Raw genomic sequence first — 24886 nt, 5'->3', positions numbered from 1 at the left:
TCTTAGTAAGTCACCTCCCTTTCAGTGTTTACGAAACATTCTGAGGCCCTGCACCTACAGTTCTGTGGGAACCACAACCTCATTCTCCTCAGTTAAAAGCCCAGTCTTTTTATCCTTTTCCTCCAAGTGGCACTATGGGTGACACAGAGACTTTCTACTCTCCAATTTTGGACTCAGACTCTGAATGTGATTTCCAGGACGCCTTTTCCTCTCCTGATATGTGGGCGCCAATCCAAATTCAGTTCAGCAAATACTTACTAAGCTCTACGAGGCATCGGCTCCTGTAATAGGGCACCGTCAGTGAAAAATTGTAAGACAAAGCTCCTGCCCTGGAGGGAGATGACCCCAAAACGTGATTTAAGTCCTCAAATTCCTCTCTCTAGGTTGATCAAGGCAGAACTCTCTTCTCCACCTGTGACGAAGCACCTCTGCTGCCCTCTGGGTTCTTTCTGTTTCTGGTATTTGTCCTTCCTGTCTCTAGCTTCTCAGTCTCCTCCCAAGGTCCCAATCATCTCTCCACATCAGCCTTTCTTTTTTTCATTGTCTGTCTTATACCCTCAATGCCTTGGTCTCTTGTGTCCACTCAGGACCTAGATTTTCAGATGGCACAGGGCTTTTATCATGTGGACTATCTCCTTTGCTGTTTCATCTGCTTCATTTTTGTTGCTCTCAAAAACCAAAACAAAGTAAAACACAAAAGAGAATAGATGCATTATGAAATAATATTTATTGTGTCCTGCTGCAATGGAGCCTGTAGTCTCATTTCTCAGGCACTTACAAGGTAAAATTTATGAACCATACTTTATTAATGGACACTTACAAGTGCCTGAAATAAAAGATGACTTGTAGAGGGGATAAGATATGTTGTTGCAAACATGACACCTAGCTTCTGGAATAGCGTTAGTGGCACTTGCCGCTAGTGAGCATAATTTTCACATTCAAATGAATAATGAACTAATCAATAAACTTTTTGTTGAGGAATTGAGGCACTCAGACACAAAACACAAAATTAGGCACCCAGACACAAAACAACTTATTAGCTAGTTGGAGAAAAGAGCTAATAAATACCATATCTATGTAATTATCAGAGAATGTGATAAAAAGCTACTACTCTGTAATTGTGTGCCAAATGCTATAAAAGTATAAATACAGGGCTATATATTTAGCTTTGGACGGGAGGTTTTGAAAGGCCACACAAAGGGGATATTCAGTCTAATCCTTGATGTATGAAAAAGTCAGAGACAGAAAGGAGAGAAGGGCATCCCAGACAGAGGACACAACATGGGCAAAGGCATGGGAGGATTTGGTGGGTGTGTGGGCCCATGATAATTCTGTGTGGCTGGAGCCTAGGGAGCAGACAGGAGACAGCCTGGAAGGTCTGATGGGTCAGATTGCTAAGGAGTGTGGTTCCCCAGGAAAAACATTTTAGTATGGAAGTGAAGTGATAAGATCCTTGTTTTAGAAAGATTTCTCTTTATGTAATAGCAACCCAGGTAGCACGTGATAAAGCAACGATCTGAGGGAGTGAGCATATAGAGGGAAGGTGTGTTAGAGAATTAGACTGATTGACGGCACATGGCTGAGAAGAGCCATATAGAGAAGTTGGAAGTGACAGGACCTATTCTCTGACTAGATGTAGAGGGATCTGGGGTGACAGGACGAATGAAGAGCCAAGGATGAAAAAGTTGTCTGCCTTGGGTAGCTGCTGATTGGTGAAGCAGTGAAGAATCGCAGTTCTGCACCCAGCCCCTGGAGTTGAATCCTGGCTTTTCTATTTACTAGGATGAACTACTGTGACTCAGCCTTAAAGACTTCACCTTTCTGTGACTTGGTTTCCTACTTTGTAAAAAGGAGGATGGTTGTATCTTCTTCAGAAGGCAGATGAGTTTTAATGTTTCTTATGGGCTTTAAATGAGTAAATGTAAAACAAGACAGGGAATAGTACATAGTAGGCACTGGATAAATGTTAATTATTTTGATTATGGTGGATCATTAGCATAGGAAAAACAGAAGGAAAGCAAGTTGGGAGGTCAGAGACAGACCTGTGAGTTCAATTTTGGACACACTAAACTTGAGGTGACTTCTGACATCTATGTAGAGATGATCTATAAACTATTGGAAATACAAGTTGTAAATGAAAGAGTTGAGATTATGAGCATTTAAAGATTCTCTGACAAATAATTTATGAATTATTTGCCTACAACAAGATCTTATAAGAAAAATATTTCTCTTTTGCAAAGATTTGGCCATTTTCCGGTCACAGAATTGATCCATCCCAAACCCAGAGACTCGTACAGGGCTGTTGAGAACTGTCTGGGCAATCATCCAGTAACAGTTAATAATTATCATCCATTCTTTTATGAATTCCCAAAGTCTGCAAGTCTCTAGAGAATGTATTAGTCATGACTTGCTTCCTCAAGTCAGAATTCAAGACTTTTTTAATGGTCCTTTGTCAAAATGCATTAACACTTTCATATGTTTTGAAAAATTACAGGGCTCCTCACACTTGGATGGGGGCTTATTTAAGTCTAAACAAGCACAGCTGTTTTTTTAAACCACAAAATTGTTCAACATAATTCTCCAAATTCTTATCTCTTCTTTTGTTTCTGTTATTTTTGTGATTTTTAGTGGTGGAAATTTACGGTTTCTCTCAATTTATATTAACTCATCAGAGTGTTTATGACCTGAAACCCGTCTGTCCAAAATGCATATGAAGAGCTCTATCCAACCTTCTTTAATTAAATGGGCATTTTCAACAGAAAAGTTGAGTGGTTATCTAGATAACAATGGAATTAATATATTAATATATTCACTTTGAGCTGCTTTTAGTACCTTAAAATATTAGCATATGCACGTATTCATTCAATAGATATTTGTGGTCCACCTATTATGTGTCAGGCAAAGTGCCAGGTGCATGTACACCTAAGGTCAAGTGCCAGGTATGCGGAATCCACAAGAGGTAAAAAGGGGCCACATGGTAGAGTACAAGTACGTGGCCCTTGGTGGCAAGAAGTCTTGAGTTCAAATCCTGTCTTCCCAGCTTTCCAACTTTGCCAACATATTCATTATGTCACCCTTAGTGTTAACTGGAAGAATTAATTTCTACTTTACAGGGCTGTCATGAGTATTGACAACAATGTATGAAGCATCTAGTTTAGTAGTTGGTATACAAAATAAGCCCTCAATGATTCTTACAGGCTCCCTACCTTCAAGGAGCTCTCTATTATTATTATTTATTATTATTATTATTTAGGTATATCCCCTGTTCTCTCAGTCTAACTGGGGAGGCAGATATAGCATCAGGTAAATAGACTGTTGTATAATAACAGGGGGAAAAACATTGCATATAACAAAATATATCTGAATAAGGAGGGATGAGAGTTAAAAGTTTGATATACAACATCAATTTTGCATAATACTAGCTGCATTTCTGTTGTAAGAAGCTTATTTCATGTATTTGGATTAGCATCTTCTGATGATTTCAGGCCTAGAAGAACGGCTTATAAAAAAATTCCAGAACTTTGTCATGCACAGGCACATTCCTGTATGAACAGCATCTCATTGAATCCCCACATCAACCCTACAAGGTAGGCACTATTATTATCCCCATTTTAAAGATGGACAACCTGAGGTACAGAGAGGTTAAAGTAACTTGCCTAAAGTCACATGACTAAGAAACCAGGATTCAGAACCAGGCACTCTACTGTCAGAGCCCACATTTATGACCACTCATTATACTTCCTCTTATTGTCTTTGTTATTCAAACTTCACTTTTTTTTTTTTTTCTTTTGAGATGGAGTCTCACTCTCTCACCCAGGCTGGAGTGCAGTGGTGTGATCTCAGCTCACTGCAACCTCTACCTCCCGGGTTCAAGCGATTCTCTTGCCTCAGCTTCCTGAGTGGCTGGGACTACAGACACGCGCCACCATGCCTGGCTTTTTTTTTTTCTTTTGTATTTTTAGTAGAGACACGGTTTCACAATGTTGACCAGGCTGGTCTCGAACTCCTTGTGATCCGCCCACCTTGGCCTCCAAAAATTCTAGGATTACAGGCATGAGCCACTGTGCTTGGCCTTCAAGCTTCATTTTACAACTAGTAGAGACTGTCACTAATTATTCTTGAGAAAATTTATACAAATCAACGGAAATTCAGAGAAAAGTTAAACAGAAGAAAAATAATGAGTCTGGAAGAAAATATTGCCCAGCCATTCCTTCTCTCCAGGCAAGACCGAAGAAGTGCTCTCTGTGGACACAGTCCAAACCTGACAGGCTCCTTCCTGCCTGTGCCCGGTTTCCAAGCTGGCCCAACTAGGCTATTCCCTCATAGCCTGTGTAGTTTAGAGTGTTCTATAGATTTTTTAAAATCATATTTTAAACGAGCTTCCCTTTCTTTTTCTAAGAATCATGAGCTGCGACGTTCCTCATTTTCTCAGTTGAGTCCCTCACTAAAGCCCAAGGTGTCTGTGGGCAGAGGGACTGTCCTGACCTACTAGAACTTTCCACCAGAGGGCTCTGTCTCTGAGATTTCCATTTTGATGCACATTTTAAAAAACCGGCACACTTTGGTCTGATACAAGATCCTGTTCCATGATGCTTTGATTTTATAGACCTCTTGGTCACAGTCTAGTTTATCTGGAAAGTTGTGGAGGGAAAAATAAGATCACATGTATTTTACAGAAGGAAAATCTAAGAACTGAACCCTAGAGAGAAGGGTGAACAGATAACATGTTCATGAATCAGGAGATTTACAGGAGAGAAACAGTGAGAGGAGAGACAAGAGCAGGGTATTCTAAGCCCAAAGGCCACCTTCAGAATTCCTGGGCTCTGGCTTCATTCCAGGTTTGCTCTTCTGGAAGACCTAACAGATCTAACCTGCTTCCGATTTTTATTTTTGACAATACACACAAGGGCATTAGGACACCAGTAATTTTCCTTGAGTGAGTATATTAGGAGGAGGAAGAGGGTAAGTTAGAGAATAAAGATGTTCAGGAATGAGTCTTCAACGCATCCACAGAGTGAGGAGTGGTTTTATTTTAGGAGAAACGCAGCCTGTTCAGTGTCACTTTGGAGCTCCTCCATCCTTTACGACCAAGCCTCTTTATTCCTTCCTGTACGTCTTTTCTTGGGGTGCTGCCTTTCACCTCCTGACAACTGGTTTGATGCTTCAGCTGACCTCTTTGTTGGTCTGCCTAACTCTGAAAGTCTTCTCCCTCCAAAATGCCTTTACACTCAGAACAGCCTCTGATGTATGCATCCTGATATTTATTTTATTTTATTTTATTTTATTTGAGACAGAGTCTCACTCTGTTGCCCAGGCTGGAGTGCAGTAGCAGGATCTCAGCTCACTGCAGCCTCCATCTCCCAGGTTCAAGCGATCCTCCCACCTCAGCCTCCCAAGTAGCTGGAATTACAGGTGTGCACCACCACATCCAGCTAATTTTTTGTATTTTAAGTACAAAAGGGGTTTCACCATGTTGGCCAGGCTCCTCTCATATTCCTGACTTCAAGTGATCCACCCGCCTTGGTCTCCCAAAGAGCTGGGATTACAGGCGTGAGCCACCGTGCCCAGCTGCATCCTGATATTTAATGCTTGCCAGAATTTGATTGCATCATGCTTATTGGCTTCTATCTTTTTTTTTTTTTTCGAGATGGAACTTCACTCTGTCTCTCCCAGGCTGGAGTGCGGTGGTGTGATCTCAGCTCACTGCAACCTCCACTTCCTGGGTTCAAGCGATTCTCCTGCCTCAGCCTCCAGAGTAGCTGGGACTACAGATGTGTGCCACCATACCTGGCTAATTTTGTATTTTTAGTAGAGATGGAGTTTCACCATGTTGGCCAGACTAATCTTGAACTTCTGACCTCAGGTGATCAGCCTGCCTTGGCCTCCCAAAGTATTAGAATTACAGGCGTGAGCCACCACCCCCAGCTGGCTTCTGTCTATCTGTAATTCCTACATGTACAATGTAGTGAGGAAAACAAATAATTAGTTACGCAGTAAGGGAGAATGAGATGAGTTTTAGTGATAGAAGGACCAAAGGGGAAGAAACAGCAGGGTGAAAAGATCCCTGATTAATTTTGACTCCTGATACCAGGGAAAGCTTTACAGAAGAGGTACCATTTGAGGTGGGCATTGAAGGACATGGAAATGGACATGAGGTGAGGGCACACATTTGGCTGGGACACTCTGCCACACATAGGCAAGGGACTGTGAGCATGCATCTGGAGAGGTGCTCTGAATACACCCACTGATCCAGGCCCCTGCTCATTTTTCATGCTTCTCTCACTTGGAGGCCCTCTGTCTTCCTCATTCTCTATCCAAATTTCATCCATCCTTCAAGGCCCAGCTTCAGCCCTGCCCCCTCCTAAGGTCTTTTTTGACTGTTCGTGCCATTACTTGCAGCTGCAGTTCAGTGTTAACTGTAGTGTCTGTGCTGGAATTGTCTCCTGAGCTACACAAGGGCAGACATTATGCACATCTTCTATTTTGGGGCCTTGCAGCTCCTAACATAGTGCTAATGGTAGTTGGTGCTAGATGAGTCTATGGAATCATTTACTGGGACTGATGTCTTTATCTGCTTAAATGCAGCCCGTTTCTGCTGTCCAGCCTAGGACTGTTCATGGGGACTTACGAGTTAGCTGATTATATTTACTAACACATAAGGGAAACACATCCTCAAATGATCATGTAAATGTCCTGCTCAGCTGTGAATGATTCCTCCTCATTGTGGAGAGTTAATGCCTGTGTAAGCTGGCTGGTGGTCTGTTTGTGGGGGATGCCGGGATGGGGGCATTCTGTCTCAGCTTAAACCCCATAGTTCTCTGAGCCTTTGGAGCTGGGATGAACCCAGTTTCATCATCTGCACCATCATCTCCCCAGTTCCTTCTGGAGAATGACTCTGTTTCTTGCAAGGTCGATTTTGATGGTTAGATTACACCCAGTTCCCCAGAAGTATGAGAAATATAAGCTGGTCAACTCCTTTTGGAGAGCGGGAATACTGGGCATGGCTGCTGCTTCTGCTGAGGCTGCTTGGAGTGATACAGAAGGAAATCTTGGCCAGAAAGAAAATCCTATGAGGTTTCTGAAGTAGCAGTCCAAGGAAAGTGTCCCAGCAGTCTCTAGACTGTACAGAAAGAGCATTTTCCAACACTCCATTTGGAGAGTGTGTCTACATAGCTGAGAGCCACAACTCTGACAGAGACCCACACAGCACTGTCATCTGTGTTTGGACTTACTAAGCCTGTCGTGCCCGGCACAGAGATTCCCAGACAAAGGGATGACTGTGCTTATATGCAGCCCACATTCTGCTCCCCAAGCCATGCACTCAGGGGAAGGGCTGCATCTGCCTCAAGCGAAGGGTACTTTTTCCTAATTTGCTCAAGATGCATGGTGGAGGCCACGCACCGGGGATCTTCACACAACCTGACTATGAGCAGAGCATCTTGGCTGGTGTGCCATGGCCTATTACAGGTATACAAAATATTGATCCCCTTCTCCCACAGTTACTGGGCAGGGTTGTTACCTCCATTCACAAGAGGCCTCTAGTCATATGCAGCTTCTGGAAGTGAGCAATCTTGATTGTTTATCCCAGTGTGCCATAAAAATATTATTTTCTACATGTGCTATGATGGGAGGAAGTTTGGGAAAACTATACTAGGTAACATGCTTTATCATTCATTCAGAAGGGAGCCATTTCAGGAAGGGTGTGCGTCCATTTTCCATTTAGGCACAAGCTATGCCCAGCAGAAGGTTTCCTGCTTTGCTTACAAGTTGAGATGTGGCAATTTGCAATCTCCCAGTAAGAGCTAGGTAGAGAAGATCTGGATCCAGGGAACCTGCTAGTATTGGTGGTTGTAACTCAGTTTCCAGAGGGAGAGTTCAGCCCGGCAGCCTAGATCACAATTTCATAGCTTGAAGTCCCAGGAGGTTTACTGTCCCGTGTGCTGGCTTTCCCCATCTGTGCAGGAGAGGAACATGTGAGAAAATGTTAACTGAGAGGGGCTGCTGGGGAACTCCAGTCCTGCAAGTTCCCAGGGGAGTTAAGCAAATGGCACAGGGGAATGACTTAGATTTGCCTCGTGCTGGGAAAATCTGGGGTAGCAGGGCCTTGTTCTTTGCTGAGTCCCTCGTGTCTGCTCCAGCCACCCCCGATTTGGGAGGCCCTGAGCAATTAACTTCTTAGCCCAGAAAAGAGCAATGAGAGGGAATGGGGGCAGGGCCATATTTGGAATAGATTTTGATTATAGGCTTGAGGCAACATTCAGGTTCAAGCTACCTGCATACCTTGTTCCTAGTTGAGCCCTAGTTTTTTTGTATCCCAATAACTCCACTTTCACCTATACATAGTGGGGACTCACTGCTAGCATCTCCTGTGCTCTAGGCATTTAGAAGGCTGCAAACAATCTTCCCACTGCCTTGAGGAGTCTTAGGTTTTAAATTAAATAGTGACCCAATAATTATCATCTAACTTGTCTGTAAGGATTTATCTTGAGATGTCGCAATCCAGGACTCCATGATTAATCCCTCAAATTTTATCTCCTTCTAAGTTAGGTTACTCTTCTTCCTCCAACTCTCCTTGAGATCCCGGCACAAATATGCTGGACACCCTGACCCTCACTTCTTGCCTGTCCTTCTCCTTTTCTTCTCCTCTTCTTTCCTCACTCCTCCCCTTTTTTTCTTTCCCTGCTTCCTTCTCCTGATCACTGAGAAAGTAAAGGTCCCTCTATCTGGTTGTCCAGTCCATTTGGCTTATCTTTTCAAGCAAACTGCCCTGTGCTTCAAGTCCTCTTTAAAAGGAAATAGCACCACCCTGCTTGTTGAGCTCATAGATGTCCTCCCTATTGCCTTATAGGATCACTCTTAATTCTTACTCAGTTTAGCTTCCTGCTTGGTAGCTCGGCTATTAAACAGGAATACTTAGAAAATACGATTCTTTAAGCAACTCTAAAGCTGTCCTGACTGTAGCAGCAGTGAGGACCTTCAGATAGTGACAATCCCTCCTTAGATCACCAAAAGTTACAGTCCTGTCAGAGGGCTTTGCATATGGTGGAGAAGGACATAAGGCACAGGCATAAGGCACAAGGCACTTGACACTACAAATGGTTGTGCAGGCTGCGTGTGGTAAAAGAGCAGCTGAGGGAGCAAATGTACTGAAATTCAGCTTCTGCTCCATTTTACCCATCTGGGCATCTGGCATGGGCCTGTCTCTGCTCAGAGGGAAGCACCTGTTTTCTCATTTTCACACCGTGAGCTAGCACTGGCCCCAGGTGTTATGCAGGATGGAGTTCCTATACCATAGTCCAGAGGCATAGGGACTTCTGCATTTGAAGGGTGGGATCAGCATCCCAAGTAGGACAACTTGTGGGTGGTCATTGACCTGGGGAGTGGGGCTCTGTACATGGGTGGAAGTATGTATAGACCAAAACCCTAGGCAGTGGGTCCTGAGAACTACAAGGAGTACCAGGGGAACCAGCTAGTCCCTGACTGGATGGACTGGGTACACCAGAATGGCTGGAAGAGATAGGAAAACAAGGATAAAAAGCCAGAAAGAGGTTACCTTATCAGCGAACTGCACTTCGGAATAAACTGAATTCACTGGCTCTTCCTTGGAGGGAAGCACCTGTAAAACACGCATCTTCCCCTCAGTGAGGGAGCCCAGGCCCAATCTTACAAGTCCCCTTTCCTAATTCTACCCACCATCCTTCTCTGGTCCCACATTTACTAGGTGACCTCCCCCTTGGCCTCAGTTCTGGCTCTGTCCAACTCTGGAGAGGCTTAGGGTCAGGAAGGGATAAGGTAGGGGTGAATGGGTAGCAGTTGGACAGGGTCTTGGGGGTGAAAAACCTCAGAGGCCAAGAGGAGGGATACTATGGTTCAGGCTGAGTCCTGCTCAGTCAAGATTTTAGCTTTCCATGGCCTCTATGGATCCAACTGCCCTACCAGTCCAAGCACAGCGCTAGACTGACCAGGCAGACCTCAGTCTCTCCCTTGATTCCATGCAGATTTCAAGGAGGCAGGCTGATAGGGACACAGGAGAAGGTGATCCAGGGTGGAGGGGAGGGAGGGGCGGGCAGGTAAAGGGGGGGTGGGAGGAGGGGTGTGGAACAGTGACTCTGAGTCTGAGGAAAGCAAGCCGCTACTGCTAGACCAGGAGGGGCATTCAAGGGAACTTGTCTGTCAGTTCTGTTGCCTCGGAGCCCCCTTAGCAACCTGTTCACCACTTTGGTAGTCACATAGCAGCCCTCACCTCACACCAGGAGCTCCTCTGTTGTGTGGCCCCTCTAGGGGGCGTCTTGCTCCTAGTCATGGTTCAACTAACCTGGAGCCAGGCCCACTGTGGGACACTCAGGGCCTCAGCCCATGGAAGCTGCCACGGGGTGACAATGGGTCACGTTCCTGTCCTCATAGAAAGATCCGTGGCATCATTTCCCTGACATGGTATTTCCTGGTTGGAACCTCTGAACTCTTGGCTGTGGCTGCTTTCTAGACAAAAACAGGCAGAGGGCAATGGTGCCCATGACTCCCTGTCATGGAGATGGTGGCACAGGGGTGTCCATGGATTGCATCAGCTCACCTTGGACTGCAGGATTTCATCATAGATTCTGGACTCTGCTGGCTGGGTGTTCCTTGAAGCCATGACATATGTGTATATGGTTTTCTTTGAGGCAGCATCTGTCTCACAAATAAATATAGACCCACAGTCTGTGAAAGGTGGTTTTTTTTAGAGATGATCTATTCCAATGTTCTCTTTTCAAGATGAAGAAAGGAAGCCACCAGGGGTTAAATGGCTCCCATCCTTTGAAATGGATGCTTGGATCCTCAGAATGTCTCAGGAGTCACTTGGCTGAGGCCTCACCCACAGATCAGTGGGAATCCTCTTCTACTCTAGAGTCCGGATTAGGCCAAAGACAATTTTCCCAACCCCTCCCTGTGTGGGCAGTCAAATGTAGCTCTTCCACCCAGGATCTTCCTTTGTGTCTCTGACACTCACCACTGACTGTCTTGCATGGCTAGTTGACTTTGCATGTCACGGTCTTAGTTTTTTAACTTGATTGATTAAAAACAGTTATACACTGTTTTACCTTTGGCGCAGACCTTGCTGTAACCATCTCAATGTTAAGCACATAGTAGATGTTCCACGAACATTTATTGCTTGTTTGATTGATTCACAGTCTTTTTGTTTGTTTTTGAGACAGGGTTTCACTCTGTCACCCATGTTGGAGTGCAGTGGTGCACCTCACAGCTCACTGCAACCTCCATCTTCCGGACTCAAGTGACCCTCCCACCTCAACCTCCTGAGTAGCTGGGACCACAAGTATGTGCCACCACACCCAGCAATTTTTTTGTATTTTTGGTAGAGACAGGGTTTCACTATGTTGCCCAGGCTGGTCTTGAACTCCTGAGCTCAGACGATCCACATGCCTTGATCTCCCAAAGTGCTGGGATTGCAGGCATGAGCCACAACACCCTGCCAATTCACACAGTTAATAAGCATTTATTAAGCTCCTTCTATGTGCCAGGCTCTGTGTGAGACCCCAGAGAAGAAAAGACAGTAGATAAGTCTTTCCTTTTAAGAATGTATAGGCTAGAAGAGACATTCACGTCAGTGTACTCCTTTGCTTTGGTACTAACACAGAACATTTTAGGGTCAAGGTGAAAAAAGATGGCCAGAATTTTGGGCCTTCATAATCCAGGGCACCAATACACCAACAAATAACAGATCTGAGCTGAGCAGTATTACAGGGCTCCAACATTCAGAGTTTAGTTCCATCCCATATTTGGTGAGTATGAGACAAATGGAGTGCTCTCTCTGGTCTCATTTATAGATGCAAAGAATATCCCTTTTCTCTTTCCAAGAGGCAGTGAGGAATTGAAGACGATATCTCTTTGAGGGACCTTGCAGATCACCCGTGGCTCAAGCAGGCTGTCCCTTCTCCCCATTGTGAGGCCATTTGAATATGGCACATGTCACAAATCCCCTTCCCTCTAGAATGCCTCCTCTGTACCATGCCCCAGGCCCATCAGTTATCAGTATACTAGTTAACATTTATCAAGTACTTACTGTGTACTGGGAATTGGGTCAAGTATTTTGTATTTCTAATTCCATTTAATCTAATTCCACAAGTATATGCAGCACACCTTATTACTATGAATATTTTACAACTGAGGAAATGGAAGCTTATAATGATAAAATAACTGGTAGCTGATAAATGGTCAAGCTGGGACTTTTCAACCCCAGACTGACTGCAAAGCACATGCTTAGTCTTAACCACTCTGTTGTGAACTCCCCATCCCTTCCAATTATTATTCAAGGAACTTTGTGGCTGAGAACTTACAAGGGTTCTTAGTGAAGGTGTTCAAGCAGGAACCTGAGGAGTCAGACCCAAAGGAGACTCAGGAACATGGAAGCAGAAGTTCCATGTTTTTTATTGTAATTGGTGGGAAAATTAAGTTCTTGGGCAGACATGGGTGAATAGGAGGGTATAATGATTCATTGAGGATCTAAGATTAGGTTTTCTGAATTGAGAATAGCACAACTACAGAATGATCCAGAGCGATTCAGAGGGATCTAGTGACAACCATGGAGTACAGGATTAGTACATGTTTCTCAATGACTCTCCAATAGTCATTATCAAAATACAATGAAATTGGAAGTGACCCTGGAGATCCTCTAGTCTAAACATTTCACACGTGAGGGCACTGAGTTGGAGAGGTGAACACACTTGTACAGTGAAGCACAGCTTGTTCTTGTAGGTACTAAGCTTGAACCCATGTTCTGGGCCCACCAGATACTGGTGATCTCAGGAATGGATTCTGAAGACCACTCAGGGTAATGCCATACCATCCTCAGAGCCATCATTCTGGGAGGTGGTAGGGTGGGGATTGGAAGAAGGCAGATTCCCTGGAACAATGGACCTTTCGGCCAAACCTTGGATAAATGGCTTCAGTCCCAAGAGGAGAGAAGGTGAGTTTCCACATTTTACTTCCTGGGAAAATCCTACCTTGTCTTCTCTTGAACAAACGGAACAAAAACACTGAAGACAGAATGACAACAAGCAGAAAGAACATGGCCAGCACACTCAGCAATCCGGTGTGGCGAATACGGAAGCCCATTGCGATGTCTGAAAATAGAAGATGCAGTGAGTCTTCATTCTCAGGAAATAGGCCCAAGAGGCTGGGCAGGTTTGTCCACAGTCAGGGGCATTATGAAAATTGGGTGCCCTCCAAAGGAGTGCCAAAGCTCCTAGGGAAACTAAACTTTCGCTATGAAAAGCCAGGATGAGAAATTGAATCAGAGTTCATCAGGGGCTGCCACAGAACACCCAGAAATGTCTAGCATCTCTCAGAAGGCTTTGGCCTCTTTCCCAGTGGGCTTCTTGGGAGGTGATGCCCTCAGTGACCAGGCAAAGATAAAGGAAGCACATTTCCCTAGAGAATGTGGCCCACATTCGGACCTTGCAGCTCCTCAGAGTGATCTCCGAGACTCACCAGGAGAGATGGGCAGAGCTGGTTACCTGCACAGAGCTGCCGGGCAGAGATAGAGTCAGAATTGTTGCTGACAGGGTTCTGGGCTGTACACGTGTAAGTCAGCTCTTGGTCCTCAGGAGTCTGGAAGATTTGAAGGACATTACCCTCTTTTCCCAGGGGACTCCAATTGTACGTCACATTCTTTTCTTCTTTCTCTACAGAGCATGTCAGTGTGACATTACAGGTGCTGTTCACAGATGCCATTAAACTCTGTGTAATTTTTGGTTTCCCAAGTCGACCTATGAGGGGCAAACATATGAGCCAATGGTGAGCTGGAGCTGGCTTGTACTAGTTTGTGGGAGCCAATTGTTAAATTCTCAGAAATTTGCAAGCCATCATTAAAAATTAAATTATAAAAACATAATTAAATAAATTATGTTAAAAATAAAGGTAATAAATACTCAAAACTCATCACTTTCTAATCTTTTTTTTGACATTTTCCTACTGTCTATGCTCTTGAGGTTATCTACATCTATTGTATCTGTCCTTTGTTAACGGAGTATCTGTCTTTCCAACTCTGCATGTCTTAAAATCAGCTGTGTTAGGAGTATTTGCCCCACAGAAATTTGCAATTGCTATAAGCTAGGGCTTGATTTACTGTTTTGATGATTGTTGCTCTAGACTTAAGATAGCAATGGAAGAATGAAGATTAAACTTAAAAGTGTATAATATCTGTAGCCATTACACTGTGAGTAGCACAAAAAATAGGAAGTATTCTGGTGTTTGGAAACCATTATCCAATTCAGCAAAGAAGTCACTCATGTCATTGATAAACAAATGAAGCTCCAATATGTATGTCTTTGTTGAATCACTTTTTTCTTATTATTTAACTGAAATGAAAATATCAACCAATGTTCATGTTGGAACTATACTCACACATCAATTACAACTATAGACTGGTTAGGGATATAAATGCTTAGCAAAAATCAATGAAAGCAATCTGTGAGAATAATTGGAATTTATCCTGTAGTGCCCTCTCAGCAAAATAAATTCTATATGGAATTTACAGTAAAGACTATTGTATATTTTATTATCATTAATGAATCTGTATCTACACATCCTTCAAGTCAATAAAATTTGTACTAAACATAAATTATATATATGAATATACACACCCAATTAAAAGCTAATTGAACATTTCTCAGCACACAACTGCATGAAATAATTTTTCTATTTTTAAATTTTTTATTTTTTGAGACAGAGTCTCGCTCTGTCACCCAGGCTGGAGTGCAGTGGCATGATCTCGGTTCACTGCAATCTCCGCCTCCTGGGTTCATGCCATTCTCTTGCCTCAGCATCCTGAGTAACTGGGACTTCAGGCGTCTGCCACCACACCCGGCTAATTATGTTTTTGTATTTTTAGCAGAGACGGGGTTTCACCGTGTTAGCCAGGATGGTCTCGATCTCCTGATCTCGTGATCCACCCTCCTTGGCCCCCCAAAGTACTGGGATGACAGGCATGAGCCACTGCACCTGGCCGAAATAATCTTTACTTTTTTTTTTGTTCTGTTTTCTGATGTATGTATATTTTCTTTTTCTTTTTTTTAAGTATCTGTGATGGAAAGCTATAATTTCTTTAAAAGTTCATTAAAAATGTTTTTACTTAAACAATCAAAAAGTAAACTATAAAAGTTGAAGGGTACTAAAGGGTTACTAAGGAACAATAATATTTCAGTTTAAGTGGTAGCTAGGAATGGAGCTGGCATGGAGAAGGGTAAGGTTTTTTCTTTTACCAGGAATAAGAAAATGACAACATTTGCAGTTAATAAGTTCAGCGCCCTCTCAGCAAAGTTGCTGTGGTGAGGTTTGTTTCTTCCACTGTAGCTATGTGAGGAAGGGAATAGAGGAGTCAGAAGGAACTGGTGCAAAACTTTCTAATTAGGGTGGGTCTAGAAAGGCAATAAATTCAGAAGTGTAGACACAAGATATAAGAACCATTATCTTGTGTTTGTGAAGGAACACAACATGAGCAGTAAGAAGCTGTAAAAATGTTTGATTCCAAGCTAGCCAGACATTCTGGTCCTAACAATCTTTTAGAGGGATCTATTCCATATTAGAATTGGTGATGACTTGGAGCAAACCCAAAACAAGTTTGGGGAAAAGACCTGGATTAACTATAATAGTGATTGATATGATATCAATTAGTGGAAAGTGAATCAAATTTTTTGTGTGTGCGTGTGTGTTTCTTTAGAAATTTGATTTACAAAAATGCCTAGGCAGTGCTTGGTATTTACCAATTTTTAGAAAGATTTTTGGGGGTGGGTGTTGAGATAGGGGATAGTGGTGAAGAAGAGGATCCCATCTCACTTTTCTCAGCAGGAACAGTGGTGTTACCTGCACAAAGATGCTGGGAAGAGAAAGTCAGAGTCATGGCTGACAGATCTTCATCCTCCCAAGCCAAGAGTGTGGAAGCCACTGGAGACCTGATTCAGAATCCAGGCTCCATTGCTCTCTAGCTATGGATAATGGAGAATGTATACAGCTTCATGGAGCTTCAGCTCCCTTATTTATAACATGAGAACAAATTTTTTTCCCCTAAATAGGATTGTTGTGGGGATTAAATGAGCTTTTGAAGATAAAGATTATTCTAATTACCTATTTACTTATCTATCATCTATCTGTCTGTCTATGCTGGTATGCACATTAATTATCTATGGAAGACACAGAATAAGCTGGCTACAGCTGCTGCCTCTGAGAAGAGAGAGTTATATCTCATTGTATTATCTTTTGCTCTTTTTGTGCATGTTACAGTGCTTGAATATGTATAATGTATATATTTTAAAAATAGATAGTAGAATGCCAAACACATATACGGTGTTCAATAAATGTTAGTTTTCTTCTCTTTATTTTCCCAACTAACTACCCGTAAGGTACAGATTTTATTGTACATACAGTACATCTTTCTTTAAAATATTACTGCACTCTGTCCTAATTGTAGGTGGTAGAAGACTTTCTGAAGATTGGGTAGGCAAAATTAAACATATAAAGGGATTAAAAATAAATATCTTAAAATTGAATGCCATCTTTATTTTCTCAGCCAAAATTCTTGAATGAGTTAAATATTTTCTAAAGGGTTGACATTTGGGTATGGCTCTTTGACTACATTATTCAAGCTTAATTCAGAGCCTTCTTCATCTAGGAAGTCCTTCATAATGAGATTTTTTTAAAGGGATAAGAATTAAAAAATTAATGATTACTAGTTATTGAGCATTTACTTTAAGGCATGCACTACACTAGGAGCTCAACTACCATTATGTCATTTAATACCATCAATTACAATCTACATTCTATAAGTGAGGAAACTTTGGGCCAGAGAGGTTAAATAACTTGCCCAAAATCATACAACTGACAAAGTATGCCTAATCCCAACATTAATGTTCTTTCCACTATGCTGTCGATCTAGATAGAATCTGATTCAATCATCTTACATTAATTGAACATTCACAATTGCTAAGCACTGTGAAACCTAGGAATAATACTATTCATTCATTCTTTTTCAACAAATACTTCTGGAGCAGCCACTATGTACCTGATGATGTAGGTGCTGGGAATACAGTGATAAACAATATACAAAGTCCCTGCCTTTATGGAACTTGCATTTTAGTGGGTGACCTGTATACCTGAATTGCATCTGTCACAACATGGATTAGCCACATTTCTGTGTTTTTCTGCAATGAGGCAGATGAACAGAGAAATCTTCGAGAAATGGCCAAGGTGTTCTCTATGCTAGAAACCAGTATTGCCCAAAAGAAATGTAATTTGAGTCACTTATGTAATTTTAAATTTTCTAATAATCACATTTCAAAAGTGAAAATAAGCATGTAATATTAATTTAAATTATGCATTATATTTAACTCAATATAACAAAAATTTCATTTCCCTAATATGAAAATTATTGGGGAGGGTACGTCTGCCATCTCTGCAGTTCAGTAGCTTCAGCCATTCCAGCCTACCAGCTTTGGAGAGTTCAAATGATCTGGAGGAGGTAGGGTCCCCTACAACGGAGCACAGTTGCTTTGCCAGATCAGACTGCTCCTTTACTCTCACTGGGTGGGACCTCCCTGCAGGGGCTTCAGCTACTCTAGCCAGGGTTATACAGATGGAGCTTTGAATTCTCCCTGGGACAGAGCTCCTGTGGGGAGGGGCAGCCACCATCTCTGCCACTCAGTCAACTCAGCTGTTCCAGCCTGCTGGCTTTGGAGAGTTCATACAGTCTGGACAAGGAAGGGACCCTCCAATGGAGCACTCCTGCTCTACCAAAAAGCAGCCAAACTGATTATTTATGTGGCTCCCTGATCCTGTTCCTCCTGACTGGTTGAGACCTCCCAACAGGGATCCCTAGCTGCCTCCTACAGATATATTCAGGCTGGCAACAGGTCAGTACACCCCTGGGATGGAGCTTCCAGAAAAAAGAGCAGGCTGCCATCTTTGCTATTTTGCAGACTTCACTGGTGATACCTCCAGGTACAGGAAAAACTGAGGTGATTAGGGTCTGGAGTGGACCCTCAGCAAACTGCAACAGCCCCACAGAAGAGTGACCTGACTGTTGAAAGAAAAACCAACAAACAGAAAACAACAGCATCAACAAAAAAGACCTCAGCAAAACCCCATTCGAAGGTCAGTGACCTCAAGGATCAAAGGTAGATAAGCCCACAAAGAAAATAAAGAATTAATGCAAAAATGCTGAAAACTCAAAAAGCCAGGATGCCTTTTCTTCTCCAAATGACCACAATACCTCTCCAGCAAAAGCACAGAACTGGGCTGAGGCTGAGATGGCTGAATTGACAGAAGTAGGTTTCAGAAGGTGGGTAATAACAAACTTTGCTGAGCTAAAGGAGCATGTTCTAACTCAATCCTAAGAAGATAAGAATTAGAAGACAATACAGGAGCCGATAGTCAGAATAGCCAGTTTAGAAAGGAACATAACTGACCTGATGGAGCTGAAAACCACAACACAAAATATTGATCACAAGTACCAATAACAGAATAGACCAAGTGGAGGAAAGAATCATAGAACTTGAAGACTATCTTTCTGAAATAAGACAGGCAGACAAGAAAAAAGAAAAAAGAATGAAAAGGAAAGAACAAAACCTCCAAGACATATGGAGTTATGTAAAGAGACCAAACCTATGACCAATTGGGGTACCTGAAAGAGATGGGGAGAATGGAACCAAGTTGGAAAATATACTCAAGATATCTTCCAGGAGAACTTCCCCAGCCTGGCAAGACAAGTCAACGTTCAGATTCAGGAAATGCAGAGAACACAAGTGAGATACTCCATGAGAAAATCAACCCCAGGACACATAATCATCAGATTCTCCAAGGTTGAAATGAAAGAAAAAATGTTAAGGGAGAGAGAAAGTCCAGTCACCTACAAAGGGAAGCATATCATACTAAAAGTGGACTTCTCAGTAGAAACTCTACAAGCCAGAAGAGATTGGAGGCCAATGGTCAACATTATTTAAGAAAAGCATTTTCAACCCAGAATTTCATATCTGGCCAAACTAAGCTTCTTAAGTGAAGAAGAAATAAAATCCTTTTCAGACAAGCAAATGCTGAAGGAATTTGCTACCACCAGGCCTGCCTTGCAAGAGCTCCTGAAGGAGGCACTAAATAAGGAAAGGGAAAATAGGTACCAGCCACTACAAAAACACAGTGAAGTACGCAGACCAGTGACACCATGAAGCAACTATATAAACAAGTCTGCAAAATAACCAGCTAGCATCATGATGACAGGATCAAATTCACACATAAGAATACTAACCTTAAATGTAAATGTGCTAAACGCCCCCAGTTAAAAATCACAGAATGGCAAGCTGGTATGCTGAGACCCATCTCTATGCTGTCTTCAAGAGACCCATCTCACATGCAAAGACACACACAGGCTCAAAATAAAGGGATAGGGAAAAATTTACCAGGCAAATGGAAAACAGAAAAAGCGGGGGTTACAATCCTAGTTTCTGACAAAATAGACTTTCAAGCAACAAAGATAAAAAAAGACAAAGGAGGACATTACATGATGGTAAAGGGTTTAATTAAACAAGAAGAGCTAACTATCCTAAATATATATGCACACAATACAGGAGCACTCAAATCCATAAAGCAAGTTCTTCGAGATCTACAAAAAGACTTAGACTCCCACACAATAATAGTGGGAGAGTTAAACACCCTACTGACCATATTAGACCATTGAGACAGAAAATTGACAAAGATATTCAGAACCTAAACTCAGCTCTGGATCAAGTGGACCTGTAGACCTCTATAGAACTCTCTAGCCAAATTCCATAGAATATATATTTTTCTCACCACCACATGCACTTACTCTAAAATTGATCACATAATAGGAAGTAAAACACTCCTCAGCAAATGCAAAAGACCTGAAATCATTCAGGGAAACAGTCTCTCAGATCATAGCACAATCAAATTAGAGCTCAAAATTAAGAAATTCACTCATAGCCACACAACTACATGGAAATTGAACAATCTGCTCCTGAATGACTCTTGGGTAGACAATGAAATTAAGGCAGAAATCAAGTTCTTTGAAACTAATGAGAACAAAGAGACAATGTACCAGAATCTCTGCAAGGCAGGCTAAGGAGTGTTAAGAGGGAAACTTACATCTCTAAATGCCCACATCAAAAAGCTAGAAAGATCTCAAGTTGACAACCTAACATCACAACTAAAAGAACTATAGAACCAAGAGCAAACAAACCCCAAAGTTAGCAGATGACGAGAAACAACAAAGATCAGGGCTGAACTGAGGGAGAGAGAGACACAAAAAAACCCTTCAAAAAATCAAAAAATCCGGAAGTTGGCTTTTTGAAAAAATAAAAAATAGATAGACTGCTAGCTAGACTAATAAAGAAGAAAACAGATAAGAATCAAATAAACGCAATACAAAATGATGAAGGGGATATCACCACTGACCCCAAAGCAATACAAATAACCATCAGAGAATACTATAAATATCTCTATGCACATAAACTAGAAAATATAGAAGAAATGGATAAATTCCTGGACACATACACCCTCCCAAGACTGAGCCAGGAAGAAGTTGAATTTTTGAACACACCAATAACAAGTTCTGAAATTGAGGCAGTAATAAATAGCTTACCAACCAAAAACAAAACAAAACAAAACAAAAACCCAGGACCAGACAGATTCACAGCTGAGTTCTACCAGAGGTACAAAGAAGAGCTGGCATCATTTCTACTAAAATTATTCCAAAAAATTGAAAAGGAGGCACTCCTCTCTAACTCATCCTGATACCAAACCTGGTAGAGATAAGACCAAAAAAGGAAACCTCAGGCCAATATCCTTAATGAACACTGATGCAAAAATCCTCAGTAAAATGCTGGCAAACCAAAACCAGCAGCACATCATAAAGCTTATCCACCATGATCAAGCTGACTTCATCTCCAGGATGCAAGGTTGGTTCAACATACCCAAATCAGTAAGTGTGATTCATCACATAAATAGTACTGAAGACAAAACCCACAGATTATCTCAACAGAGGCAGAAATAGCCTTCAATAAAATTCAACATCCCTTCATGTTAAACACTCTCCATAACTTAGATATTGAAGGAATATACCTCAAAATAATAAGAGCCACGTATGACAAACCCACATCAATATCATACTGAATGGGCAAAAGCAGGAAGCATTCCCTGTGAAAACTGGCACAAGACAAGAATGCCCTCTTTCATCACTCCTATTCAACATAGTATTGAAAGTTCTGGCAAAAGCAATCAGGCAAGAGAAAGAAATAAAGGATATTCAAATAGGGAGAGAGGAAGTCAAACTGTCTCTGTTTGCAGATGACATGATCCTATATCTAGAAAATCCCATCATCTCAGGCCAATAGCTTCTTAAGCTGATAAACAACTTTAGCAATCCTCAAGGATACAAAAATCAATCGGTAAAAATCACTAGCATTCCTATACACCAACAATAGGCAAGCAGAGATCATGAATGAACTCCCATTCACAACTGCTACAAAAAGATTAATATGCCTAGGAATACAGCTAACAAGGAAAGTGAAGGACCTCTTCAATGGGAACTACAAACCACTGCTCAAAGAAGTCAGAGAGGACTCAAATAAGTGGAAACACATTCCATGCTCGTGGATAGGAAGAACCAATATCATGAAAATGGTCATACTGCCCAAAGTAATTTATAGATTCAATGCTATTCTCATTAGAATACTATTGACATTCTTCATAGAATTAGAAAAAACTACTTTAAAATTCATATGGAATGAAAAAAGATCCTGAATAGCCAAGACAGTTCTAAGCAAAAAGAACAAAACTGGAGGCATCACACTACGCAACTTCAAACTATACTACAAGGCCAAGGTAACCAAAACAGCATGGTACTGGTACAAAAACAGACACATAGACCAATGGAACAGAATAAAGAACTCAAAAATGAGACCACACACCTGCAATTATCTGATTTTCAACAAACCTGACAAAAACAATGGGAAAAGGATTCCCTATTTAAAAATGGTGTGGGGAGAACTGGCTAGCCACATGCAGAAAATTGAAACTGGATCACTTCCTTGTACCTTAAACAAAAATTAATTCAAGGTGAATTAAAGACTTAAATGTAAAACCCCAAAGTATAAAAACCCTAGAAGAAAATCTGGGCAATACCATTCAGTACATAGGCATGGGCAAAGATTTCATGATGAAAATATCAAAAGCAATTGCAACAAAAGCAAAAATTGACGAATGGGATCTGATTGAATTAAAGAGCTTCTGCACAGCAAAAGAAACTATCATCAGAGTAACAGACAACCTACAGAATGGGAGAAAATTTTTCTAATCTATCCATCTGACAAAGGTCTAATATCCAGAGTCCACAAGGAACTTAAATGTTTAAGGAAAAAACAAGGAAAAAAAAAAAAACCCACGACCCCATTAAAAACTGGGCAAAAACCATGAACAGACACTTCTCAAAAGAAGACATTCATGCAGCCAACAAACATGTGAAAAAAAGCTCAGCATCACTGATCATTAGAAAAATGCAAATCAAAACCACAATGAGATACCATCTCCTGCCAGTCAGAATGGCAATTATTAATAAAGTCAAGAAACAACACAAACTGGCAAGGCTGCGGGGAAAAATAAATGCTTTTACAGTGTTGGTGGGAGTGTAAATTAGTTCACCCATTGTGGAAGACAGTGTGGCGATTCCTCAGAAACCTAGAGGCAGAAATACCATTTGTTGCAGCAAACCCATTATTGGGTATATAACCCAAAGAATATGAATCATTCTATTATAAAGATACTTGCACATGTATGTTCATTACAGCACTATTCACATAGCTAAAACATGGAATCAACCCAAATGCCCATCAATGATAGATTGGATAAAGAAAATGTGGTACGTATACACCATGGAATACTATGCAGACATAAAAAGGAACAAGATCATGCCCTTTTCAGGGACATGGGTGGATCTGAAAGCCATTACCCTCAGCAAACTAATGCAGGAACAGAAAACCAAACACCACATGTTCTCACTTACAAGTGGGAGATGAATGATGAGAACACATGGACACATGGAAGGAAACAACACACAATGGGGCTTGTTGGATAGGGGTTGGGGGAAAGAGAGGATCAGGAAGGTTAGCTAATGCATGTTGCTCTTAATACCTAGATGATGGAATGATCTGTGCAGCAAACCACCATGGCACACATTTGCTTATGTAACAAACCTTGACATCCTGCACATGTACCCTGAACTTAAAATAAAAATTGAAGAAAAAAAGAAAATTATTGAGATATTTTATATTTTTTTTGGTGGTAAGATTTCAAGATCTGGTAAGAATTTCACACTTACAGCACATCTCAATTTGGACTCGCCACATTTCAGATGCCCAAGAACTGCATGGGTCTAGAGGCTACCATATTGAATGGGACAGCACTAGGTCTGTGCTTACTCAAACTTTGGCACAGGTTGGAATAATCCAGAGGTAATATTAGACACAGATTCCTGGACTTCATTCATTCACAAAGGTCAGTGGCAGGGCCTGAACATTTGCATTTCCAAAAAGCTCCCAGTGGATGCTGATACTGCCAGTTTACAGACCATGCTTGGCGTAGCTTGCAAACAAAGCACGCACATCTCCCAGTGAATTGTGGCAATTATAATGATGATAACAAATAGTTATAATATTTTACCTTTCAAAAGCACTTTGCATCAACTACTAGAAATTCAAATTAAAACTAAATTGAGTTATCACTGCACACCCATCAGAATGGCCAAAATGAAAAATAATAACACCAAATGCTAGTAAGGATGTAGAGAAACTGGATCATTCATACATTCCTGGTGAGAATGGAAAGTTGAAAATAGTTTGTCAGTGTATTTTAAAGCTGTAAATGGACTTATCATACAATTACATTTTTGAGCATTTATCCCAGATAAATAAAAACTTATTTCATGCAGAAATGTGTACACACATATTCACAGCAACTTTATTTGTAATATCCCCAAACTGGAAAGAACTAAAATGTCCCTCAAGAGGTGAATGGTTAAACAACCTAGTGCACCCATACCATGGAATACTATCTGGCAATAAAAAGGTACAAACTGTTAATACACACAAGAGTTTGGATGAATCTCAGTGACATTACTATGTGAAAAATACCCAACCTCAAAAAGATATATCCTTCAGGATTCCATCTACATAATGTGTGTGAAATAACATAGTTGTAGATATGAACAAATTAGTGTTTTTCAGGGATTGGGGAAGAGAAAGGTGGAGGTGTGGTTGTAAAGGGAGAGCATGAGGGAATCTTGTGATGGTTAATCTTGATTATGGTAGTGGTTACAAAAACTACCCATGTGATTAAATTGTACTGAGCTACACACATACTCACACATAAATGAATGCATGCATACGTGGTGAAACCTAAATAAGCTCTATAGATTGTGCTAATGTCAATTTCCTGTTTTTGATATTGTGGTATAGTTATGCAAGGTGTTAACACAGGGTGAAGGGTACACAGAACCTCCCTGTACATTTATTTGTACCTTCTTTGCATCTATCATTAACTCAAAATAAAAAGTTTTTTTTAAAGCACTTTGCATACACTATCTCACTTGATCCTCATAATAACTCTGGGAAGTGAGTAGTATGATCATTGGCATTATATAAAAAAGAAAACCAAGGCCCAGGGGACCAACTACAGATGGAAGATTACATAGTTAGAAGCTGGCAAAGCCAGGTCTGAAATAAGACTGCATCCTCTTATAAGTATTGATGTATTAATATATAAGTGTTTATAGATATAAAAAGATTTAGGGGACCCAATTATCAGAAATGTAGATGTGTTTCAGATAGCAAATTTG

At 41.3% G+C, this 24886-nt stretch overlaps 1 protein-coding gene across 3 annotated transcripts in view; it reads right to left on the bottom strand.

Annotated features, from left to right (window-relative positions):
- Positions 1-708: 708 nt before the first annotated feature.
- CD84 (CD84 molecule) overlaps positions 709-24886 on the bottom strand; it is a 38278-nt gene continuing 14100 nt past the window's right edge. The window contains exons 3-7 of one of the 3 annotated variants that reach the window (XM_007976484.3): positions 13512-13763; positions 12999-13118; positions 10571-10668; positions 9554-9616; positions 709-7954 (exon numbers count right to left, since the gene is read on the bottom strand). In XM_007976484.3, coding sequence (XP_007974675.1) covers positions 7889-7954; positions 9554-9616; positions 10571-10668; positions 12999-13118; positions 13512-13763 — 599 coding nt within the window. In that variant the 3' untranslated portion in view covers positions 709-7888. Of the gene's footprint in view, positions 7955-9553; positions 9617-10315; positions 10669-12998; positions 13119-13511; positions 13764-24886 lie in introns of all 3 variants that reach the window. The other 2 variants (XR_012089908.1, XM_007976485.3) reach the window with 2 other exon arrangements.

Source organism: Chlorocebus sabaeus, chromosome 20 (genome assembly GCF_047675955.1).
Source record: "Chlorocebus sabaeus isolate Y175 chromosome 20, mChlSab1.0.hap1, whole genome shotgun sequence".
NCBI lineage: Eukaryota > Metazoa > Chordata > Mammalia > Primates > Cercopithecidae > Chlorocebus > Chlorocebus sabaeus.
The sequence above is the reverse complement of the archived record's forward strand: the minus strand, read 5'-3'. Positions and strand labels throughout refer to the sequence as shown.